Source organism: Sturnira hondurensis, unplaced genomic scaffold (assembly GCF_014824575.4).
Source record: "Sturnira hondurensis isolate 20B ecotype Veracruz unplaced genomic scaffold, ASM1482457v3 Scaffold0004474, whole genome shotgun sequence".
Lineage (NCBI taxonomy): Eukaryota > Metazoa > Chordata > Mammalia > Chiroptera > Phyllostomidae > Sturnira > Sturnira hondurensis.
In genome coordinates this window covers 10,234,189-10,244,689 of record NW_028077105.1, presented here as the reverse complement: position 1 = coordinate 10,244,689, position 10,501 = coordinate 10,234,189, and the positions used below count along the sequence as shown (strand labels likewise).

Genomic DNA, 10,501 nt, shown 5'->3' with positions numbered 1-10,501 from the left:
GTCACACTTACTTCCTTACCTGAAATATTTTAGTGCTTGGGCTTCTTATTGAATTTGCTAGTGGTAAGATGGGTCTTTTTAAAGAAATTAAGCAGTCTTCAGTGTTTTTATAGCATTGGTTACTACAGAAAATTATACTTCTTTTACTTCTTGTCTTGAATGGTGAACAAAATAAACAAACTAAAAATACTACAATGAATGGTGAATGATGAAAGATTTACAGTACAAAGAACAGCGTAAAAAGGAAGACAAGTTTAAATATTGTTGTGTAAGAAAGTGATGAAAATAATACAAGAATGAGAATAAGTAAAATGATAGGCTGGAACATCTGGGAAGGTAAATGCAAAGACAAAAAGAAGAGTTAATTAATAATAATTTTAGAAACTTCATGTCAACTAATCTAAGCATTCATTCAACTTCAGATAAAGCAAAACCCTCTTTTATGCCTCAGTTTACCTAATCTGAAAGCCTATTATTACATCCTTTCTCCCACTCTGCCTCTTTTTCCCCAACGATCAAACTGAAAAGCCACATGCTCAAAGTACCCAAAACACTGCAACAAAGAAACTAAAAACCAATTCTTATTTGATACATTACATACAAAGAAATAAGCCTCAACATTTAAAAAATTTAACAAGTTTTATCATAAGACTTTTTTCTTTCCATAGCAAAGCAGAGCAACATGCAAGATCAATAAGCAATAGGGTTGCAATTCTTCCAGTGGTGACTAACGGGCCAGTTAAATTAATGTCAGTCATGCTTGTGAGTATGAACTGATTTTTTAATTTAAACCTCTTGCGTATCTTAAAAGCCATGCATGCTGCTGTACTCCGCGGGTTCTCCAATGGATACAGGATACCAGGCTTGCCATAGGGGGGTGGCACTGCCTGTTCGGTTTTAAAAATCGTCTCTTAGGTGGTTAACTCTGACAAAATGCATTGGTCTTTGGCCACCATACCTGGCTAGAGCAGCTCAGTCCAATTCATCGGGTGTGCCTCTACAATTAGGATGAAGGAAAAATGCTGGTTTTCCCTGTTCGGGAATAGTTATTACTGTTTCTCTGAATTAGTGTTGCCTTAAACAATCCTTCCTCAGTCCTGAGATTTTCCACTATAGAGCCAACAAAGATACTTTTTCAGAAGTAATGATCATGTAACTTCAACTTGTGGTGAAGGAGCATCTTCCACTCATTCCTTTTGGTCCAGCCCTAGACCCAGTATCATCTTTTTTCTCTCCTGGTTTCTACGTTCACCAGTGGCTACGCATCAACTTAGAAATTTTTAAAAATGATTTTAAACTCAGTTTGAATCTTGGCTCAAAAATTGCAAACAACTGAAGATTCTTCTTGCAGTTAGAGCTATTAGAATTTGTGGAGTGATACTGAAAATGTTAGATTTTGTAAAGTTCTTTACGCACATGACCTAGTTTACTGTTCAAAGTAAACTTATGAGTAGATATTTAAACTGGTTTAAAAAACCTTGCTCATTAATAATAGTAAAATAATAAGTAATATCAGTAGTAGTTATAAATCTTAGAAATCCTTTAATCTTTACACAAAAACTGCGGGGCTGGGCAAAGTTTCCCTTTAAAAGTAACAGAGGGCAAGCAGTTACCAAGTAATCGGGTGACGAAAACTCAGGCCTGAAGAAGGACAGTGTGAAAGGTCTGAGCTGGGGCTCCCTAAAGCGGGGCGTGGGCGTCGGTGCGCGGAGACGCCCCACGCGGGACCGAAGCTCCACTGACCAGCCTCGCCATCGCCGTGGCTCGCAATAGGCAGAACTGTACCTGACTCACGGATATGGGCTCCTCGGTGCCGCGGTCGTCCGTGGACTTGGGCACCTCCAGACGGTCGATGAAGGTCTGCAGCTCTTTGCGAAAGGCCTTCATCTGCGCGTTGATGCGGTAGAGCAGCTCGTGCTCACGGATGCGGCTGCCGTCGTCCTCCTCGTCCAGCAGTCCGAACAGGTCCCCGTTGGCCACATAGATGCGCGCCTCCGTGATGATGGTGCTTGTGTCGGCAATGAGCCTGTCGATGGTCTTGCCCAGGCGCTCGGCCTCAGAGCGGATGTCCTTCATTTGCTGCCGGTCGGAGAAGCTCTTGGGCCAGGGCCCGGGAGCTGGGTAGAAGGAGCGCGTGGGTGTGAGGCAGCGGATGTTGCGCACCTCCTCAGAGTCGCTCTCTCCGCCAATGGGCCCTTCACGCTTGCGGTGTGGTGGCCTCGAGTCGTCGTCACTCTCCTTCTTGCCCGCATCGCTCTCAGCATCACTGTCACGGGGGCTGCCACGGATGCCCAGGTGCGAGGCCAGGTCGTAGCGCTGCATGTTGGACATGAGCACGCGGTTCTCATACTGCAGCTGCATGACCTTGCCGCTCAGCTCGTTGATCTGCAGGCGTGCTGCCTTCAGCTCCTCCTGCAGGGCCTCGGTCTTGGCGCTGTCGTGGTGCCGCGCGCTGTCGTGGGCACCGGACTTGTACTTGTACTTGTTGAGCTCCGCAGTGATGCGCTTGTTCTGCTCCTCCAGGTCGGCCACGTTCCTCCGCAGCAGCTCGGTCTCATCTTCCACCAGCTGCAGGTGCTGTCTCAGCTCCGACAGGGATTCGCTCTGCTCCCTCATGAGTGGGTTGGCCGAGCCATTGAAGTCGTCACCTCTTAAGTCATCCAGTTCCGCCTTTAAGCCTCTGTTCTCCACCTCCAGTTCCACGATTTTCCTGCCCAGGATGTTGGCTTCTTCCTCCACCAGCCTCAGTCTAAGCTTGAGCTCAGCCTCCCGGGTGCTGGGAGGCCCCCCGGCTTCTCCTTTGGGCAAAGGACTGTCCAGATCTCCATAAAAGGATCTGTACTTCTGGAGCTCGTGCTCAAATCTGTCTTTTTCTTTATCAATCTTGGCCATTTTCTTTCTCATCAAAGCAGCTTCTTCTTTCACAAACTGCAGCTGGCATTTCAAATCTTCATTGTCCTCCTCATTTGCGAAAAGGGGAAAAAAGGATAGGAGAGCATTTTTAAAATGTAAATCAAGAAAACAAAACAAAAGAGGACACCTGCACAAATTATCTCTTTTCCTTGTAATCAAGATATGAGAGAGAGAGAGAGGTGTAATGCTTCCTATTTTCTCCAACCATTCAAATTCTTTAGCAAAGAAAATATTAGGAGACTATTGCATTTTGACAATAAAATGAGAAAATATAAAAAGAGAAAAATGTGGTCATCATTATTCAGAGCTTATATGTTGTAAACCACATGCAACCATTTAGCTGTCATTTCAAAAATGTTCGTTTTGTTTGCTTGGTTTTTTCAATTAGCAATAATTGCGCCTCGGATAAACCTCATTGGCTACGATACTGCCACTGTGCAAAGCTGTTTGCTTGGTTTTTTAAAGTGGTTTCAATCCTTCCGACTATAATAAATATGATACCTATTTGCCATAAGGAACATATAGTTAATAGGCACTCACTGCGACTAATTGATCAGGGACTCAGGTTTTGCAAAATTCTTTACACATATGACCTAATTTAATGTTCAGAGTCATGAGTAGATATTAAAATGGTTTTAAAATGTTCAGTAACTTGTTCAAGATTACACAACAAATAAGCAGCAAACAACAAAGGTGAAAATTTGAATTCAGTTTTGCCTGACACTAACACTCAGGCTCACAATCACTCAACCATCCAGAAAGAAACTGACCTCACTCTTTACTTAAGGGAAAATTGTTTTTAAAGGCCTTTAAAGTAAGGAGAGTTTAACACTGGAGTGGCCCATCCAAGGAGAAACTGCTAAGTGGTCCATCCAGATCACTTTTGAAATCGGATGTACTCCTGTGAGTCTGAAGTGGATATAGTTGGTTCTGCCTGGCAAAAGGTGAGGGCAAGACCCTACAGAAGTTCTCATACTTTCTTAGACAACAATTAAACCCTGATCATATACTTGAACATACACTGCGTGTAATAAAACCATCAGAGGAAAGGAGAATGATGGGGATAGTAATCATTTTACTTTTTTAGAAGGAATCTTTTCACAATACAAAGTATGACAGTTTCTGCCACGGCAAGAGTTTAAGAACACTGTGTGCCAATGTGCCTTGCATCCCCATCTTCCAACCTAACTGTGGGAGGCTACATTTGGAACTGTGAACAGAAATACCAGGCATAACTGTTGAAGACATTAAATCAGAGATTGCATGGGATGTGCCTTGTTGACAGGCACTGAGCAACTTATGCTTGCTCCTATTTTCACACTAAATAGTAGGCAAAAAATATTAGAATGCTTTGAGATGTGAAGGAAGTTGTTATTTTCGTGTATGTTAAAGACTGACTCTCAAGAATATATAAATGGTATATGACAAGGGGGAACATAAAGATGAGGAAGGAGAACATAAAGATGATGAAGGGCAAAAAGAGGTGAGCTGAGCCTGGTTTTGACTTAGCTACCACTAGAAGCTAAACTGTACAAGAAGAAAATACTAACTTATTCAATCTGTACAACAATTCTCTGTTACAATCCCTATTTTACAGATGAGGAGAAAAGCGTACACAGAGTAAGTAACTGATGTAAAGTCATACAGCTTACATGGAAGAGATTGTCTTCTAGGTAAAGCAGCCCTAAATTTACTGTTCTTAATTATTATGTAATATCATTTCTCATTACGTAAAGTCACTGTGCTGCTGAGGGAACATGCAGGGAACTCATCAAAGAAGCTGAGGCAAATGAACAAAATGAAATACAAAGCTACACAAAAAATAGAAAGTTGAACCAAATCAAACTGTCACTAGTGTGGGTCAAAATTAACAGCATGCTGGCAATGTCACACGGCTATATAAAAATGGGGGCGTGGGAGTTTTCAAAAGTACATACTGAGCATGTTGCAGAATGCCAGACAGTAGACCCCGGTGAGTCAAAGCTGAAGAAGGTGGCTCCAGCCGAGACTACGCCCTGGCTGACTATAGATGAAGATGTGAACAAGAATTACAATACAAAGGGATGTTTGCCCTTAACAGATGTAAATCAACAGTCCTCAGCCTTGCTTGAGCCATAAAATCATCTGTGGACTACTTTAGAGTTGAGATCTCTCCTTCAAAACAGTCCTGTTCAATTTGCTGGAGTGGTTTTTTTGGGCGGGGGGAGGAAAGGCAGTTAATAACCCTGAAAATAATTTAATTACAAATGATGGCAGAAATTTCAAAGGCTATAATAGCATACTTAGAAATTCCCCAAGATGTTTGTAACCATGAAATAAAAACTGGTGGATTCCAATGCATCTTGCATATTGTAAGGTCCCAGGTCCCACTGAGAAACTGATGAAAGCTGTAAGTGCTTTTTGCAGAAAAGTGCTCAAATGCATGTGGACTGGGGTCCATAGAGCCAGGAATAAATAGTGGAGAATTCTTGGATTAGACAATGTTGTTGAAAAGAATACATAAATCTTAACATGGGAAATATAGGAATAGAACATAAGTGGATTAAAAGAAACTGCTGACTAACGCTGACTTCAGATTTTAGAACAAGGAACATAGAGCATCTTCTCACTAAATAAGGTGAAGAGGATTCATGGCAACATGGGGAATGATTCACAGCAGAATACTTAGTGTGAGGGGGCTAAACTTATGGCAAAGATAGTGAGAAAGCTGCAGCAACAACATATTTGACTTAACAAGGAAACTGAGAAAAATGTACGCAAAGGAGTAATGATCTTGGTATAAGATTCTGGCCTATAAATGTTCTTGTGCAAGTACCAGAAGAAAAATTACCCATGAACAGAGCAGGCAGAGAAAGGAAAAGAGAAGATAAACATTTAATATGATATGCTTTAAAAATATGATCAAGATAAACTTCTTCAAATTTTGTGTATTTAAAGTTACTATCTAATGAGAAAACCCGGTGAAAGAATAAACAAAAAGGTATAGTCTTCTAGATTCCAATGTATACATTTAAGGCAGTATCTAGGCAAGTGTTTTTGCAGAGCCATAATGTCACTTCTGCCTCCGAGTACTTCCTCTTCTGTTTTAAAATCTCCTTCACTACACCCACCAGTACCTTCTACTCACCCTGAGGGCAGAACTAGTCTTTACTGTGGCCGTGTTTCTAAGGTTCTTGACAAGCCAATGCTGAATCCATATTTTAACTTTTATTTTTATTCTTTTGTTGTCTTTCTTTTGCTTCTCCAGTCACTGGTATAGAGAATTACTTCAGTCTAGGGCTTAAAACCCTCACAAGCCCCTCTCTCCCTTTGCCATCCCTTCCTACCCCACTTTTTTTGTTACTCTTCCCTGATTCCATAGGAACAGCCAGTCTACTGACCTTACTAATGATGAGAAAACAAGATTAGCACCATGGGTACAGTTCTCAAATATAGGAACTCATAAAGTACTAATGACATTTTGCTGCATGTAAATGCATTAATAACAGGGATGTTAGTGCTAACTTTGTAAGTAAAGGTACTGAATGTTTTATACTGCCTGTATCTATAGCTGCATAATCACTATGCATAACTTTGCTTTACAGGGGTGTATGAGTATAATATCTACTCATAGAAGTGGCTTATTATATACATTTAGAGGTGCTTGATGTACTAGTTGAAATTTTATTTCTACATACCTCTGTGGGAGTCTGTTGAGTCTTTTTTTCAGATTTTGGCAAATCTTTGCTTCCTCTTCTTTTCAAAGACAGCTATAACAAAGCATAAATATATTCAGTTTGATAAACAATATTTTTAATTCAATTTTATGTTTTTAAATGTCCTAATCACATACCACAAAGCCAAGCCAAATGAAAAGCATTAGTTCAAAAGTCATAAAGGAGAAAAATAACTCAAGTCAGATATATTTACATATATTTTTACTTTGGACTAAGATACACATCACAGTAGAACAGAAGCTGGCAATTATCTAGTTAATTGAGAAATATAGAAACATTGTGAAAATGCAGAAAAATAACTGGAGAAAATTTAAATTAATGACTCAATGTACTAGATATTTCAGAATTTCAGTTGAAAGCAAATTCTTACTAGCATTTACATCGCTAAAGAAAAAATAAGCTTGTTATAAGCTTGTAAAGATAAACTTCAGTGGGTGTGTGTGAAATTTGAATAATCTCTTTCCTCACCACACTTCCATGCAACCACACATGACCGAATACACACACACACACACACACACACACACGCTATGTAAACAATAGGAAATGGTAGGGGTTGTGACATGTACAGGAGCAGGTGGACTAGGAATTAGCTTCAACTGATTGGTGTCACACAGGAGTGTGGGCTTTTTCAGGAGAAGCGAGAAATCTGGAATGTTATATAAAATCTCCCTCCTTCTATTGGTTGACTATCATTGAAATTCATACAAACAACACTTTGTAGATCAAATAACACTCATTGAGCGCCAAATCATTTCACGGACTAGCAGCATATGATGTCTGGAGTTCACTTCCATTTCTCTAGCACCAATATAACAAGAAGGGTCTCTCTGTATACATAATAACCCCTGTGTACGAATGGCTATTACATACCAGACACTGAGCTGCAAATACCATTAGGAAGCCCACAATTCTGCATGGAACACAGGGAAGCAAACAATTGCAGTGCTTCCATTCAATATGAAACTGAAACTACAGTGCAAAATAAATAAATAGTCCATGTGGTTATTTTCAGTTTCAACAGAATATATTTCCCTATGTTGCTTGAAACAAAAGCTGTGGGGCTGACTCACCAAAACCAAAAGTAATATAGGAGCCAATCAGCAAAAACAGTCCCAGGAAAACCAAGAACACAGCAAGCTGAACTAGGGAATCCTGGAATATTCTGTGTAGTGGCTACCTACAGAGAAGCCGCTGAATTCACTTTCTTATTTACTGAATGCTTTTGCTTTGATTTGACTCCATTACATGTTTACTAATCTACTTCCTGAGGCCCCTGTGATAGGACAAGAAAAAACAACATAGTCTCTGTTTTCTATGAGTGTTCCTACTTTATCTGGCAGTTCAGTCTACAATTTAACAGTCATGAAAGCAATGACAATGCAGAAACAATATTAAGAAACAATATTCAGAAACAATATTGCCACTGATTGAGCACTAATTCATGTCAAACACTCTTAATTAATTCTTAAAACACCCATTAGCCTCACTTTTCAGATGGTAAACTAAAGCTTAGAGAGGTTGGATAAATTATATAAAGCAGGGTTCTCAAAGTGTGATCCCAAGAACATAATCAATGTCACTTGGTAACTCATTATAAATGCAAATTTTCAGGACCAATCCCAGAACTAATGAATCAGAAACTGTGGAGATAGAGCCCAGAGGGCTATGAATTAACAAGCTCCCTGGGTGATAATGACGCATGATAAAGTTTGAGAAGCACTGGCCTAAAGTCACTACTTGGGGACTTCTGGCCCAGATGGAGACGTAGGTAGACACACTGTGCCTCCTTGCACAACCAAAATAAGGACAACAACAATTTAGAAATAAAAAAATAAAAAAAAAAACAACCAATACTGACAGAAAATTGAACTGCATGGAAGTCCAACAACCAAGGAGTTAAAATAGACACATTCATCCAGACCAGTAAGAGGGGCAGAGTCAGGTAGCTGGTGGAGAAGGGTCGCATCAAAAAAAGCAGTGGCTTGTGGACCCCAGGCACGCAAGATGGCTGTGGGCGGATCCTGGGCACTCAAGCGGTGGCTGGCAGACCCCAGGCGTGGGGTGGCAGCAGGCGAACCTAGCAAAGCAGATTGTAGGTGAACACCACAGGCAAGGCGACTGGTGGACCAGGAGGTCCCACAATTGGGTGCAGATAAACCTGGCAAAACTGGGGAGCGAGACAGACCCAGGGTCTCAGAGGTGGGAAACAAAGCCTCAAATCACTGATTGAAAACGCCTGTGGGGGTTGAGGTGCCGGGAGAGACTCCCAGTCTCACAGGAGAGTTGGAGAGACCCTCAAGGTCCTAGAATGTGCACAAGCCCACCCACATGGGAACCAGTACCAGAAAGGCCCAGTTTGCTTGGGGAAAGCATCGGAAGGGAATGAAATCCAGCAGAGAGCAGAGTAAGCGCCATTGTTCCCTCTCAGGCCCCACCCCCACATACAGCGTCAAAACCCAGCTAATGGGTTGTCCCGCCCTGGTGAACACCTAAGGCTCTGCCCCTCACAGGTGCATCAACACACAAAAAAATGGCCCAAATGAAAGATCAGACCAAAGCTGCAGAACAAATACAACTAAGCAAAAAAAGAGATAGCCAAGCTATCAGATGCACAATTCAAAGCACTGGTGATCAGGATGCTCACAGAACTGGTTGAATTTGGTTGCAAATTAGATGAAAAATGAAGGCTACACTAAGTGAAATAAAGGAAAATGCACAGGGAACCAATAGTGATGGAAAGGAAACTGGGACTCAAATCAAGGGAGTGGACCAGAAGGAAGAAAGAAACAACTGAACAGAAAAGAATGAAGAAACAAGAATTTTAAAAAAATGAGGAGAGTCTTAGGAACCTCCAGGACATCTTTAAATGTTCTAACATCCAAATTATAGGGGTACCAGAAGGAGAAGAGGAAGAGCAACAGGTGGAAAACTTATTTGAACAAATAATAAAGGAGAACTTCCCCAGTCTGGCAAAGGAAAGAGACTTCCAATTCCAGGAAATCCAGGAAGCTCAGAGAGTCCAAAAGAAATTGGACCCAAGAAGGAACACACCAAGGCACATCCATTTTACCCAAGATTAAAATGTAGGAGAGCATCCTAGAAGCAGCAAGAGATAAGGGGACAGTTACCTACAAAGGACTTTCCAGCAGATTATCAGCTGATTTCTCAAAAGAGGCCTTGCATGCAAGACGAGGCTGGAAAGAAATATTCCAACTCATGAAAGACAAGGACCTACATCCAAGATTGCTCTATCTAGCAAAGCTTTCATTTAGAATGGAAGGGCAGATAAAGTGCTTGTCAGATAAGGTCAAGTTCAAGGAGTTCATCATCACCAAGCCCTTATTACATGAAATATTAAAGGGACTTATCTAAGAAAAATATAAAAAACATGTATAGTAAAATGATAGAAAACTCACAGTTATTAACAATCACACCTACAACAAAAACAAACTAAGCAAACAACTTGAACAGCAACAGAACAACAGAAATAGAGACCACATGGAGGGTTATCAACAAGGGAGTGGGAGGAGGAGAGAGGGGGAAAAGGTGCAGAGAATAAGTACCATGGATGGTAGGTAGAAAATAGACAGAGGGAGGGCAAGTACAATATGGGAAATGTAGAAGCTAAAGAACTCATAATTATGACTCATCGACATGAACTAAAGGGGGATGCAGGTGGGAGAGGGTGTGCACATTGGAGGGGAGTGAAGGGGGGAAACGGGACAACTGTAATAGCATAATCAACAAAGTATATTTTTAAAAAGTCACTACTTGGTAAGAAGCAGAATCATGTTCTTGACTCAAGTCTTTCTAATCTTTCTGATCTATTACTTCACAAAGGAGAAAGACTTAATTCCATCTGGAGCTGG

General features: G+C 41.0%; 1 protein-coding gene and 1 pseudogene across 1 annotated transcript in view; both read right to left on the bottom strand.

The window, feature by feature from the left end:
• Positions 1-205: 205 nt before the first annotated feature.
• MTCL3 (MTCL family member 3) overlaps positions 206-10,501 on the bottom strand; it is a 34,043-nt gene continuing 23,747 nt past the window's right edge. The window contains exons 4-6 of the mRNA XM_037045787.1: positions 6,591-6,662; positions 1,786-2,961; positions 206-328 (exon numbers count right to left, since the gene is read on the bottom strand). Of these exons, the coding sequence (XP_036901682.1) occupies positions 218-328; positions 1,786-2,961; positions 6,591-6,662 (1,359 nt within the window). The 3' untranslated portion in view covers positions 206-217. The remainder of the gene's footprint in view (positions 329-1,785; positions 2,962-6,590; positions 6,663-10,501) is intronic.
• On the bottom strand, positions 3,227-3,358 carry LOC118986821 (uncharacterized; annotated as a pseudogene).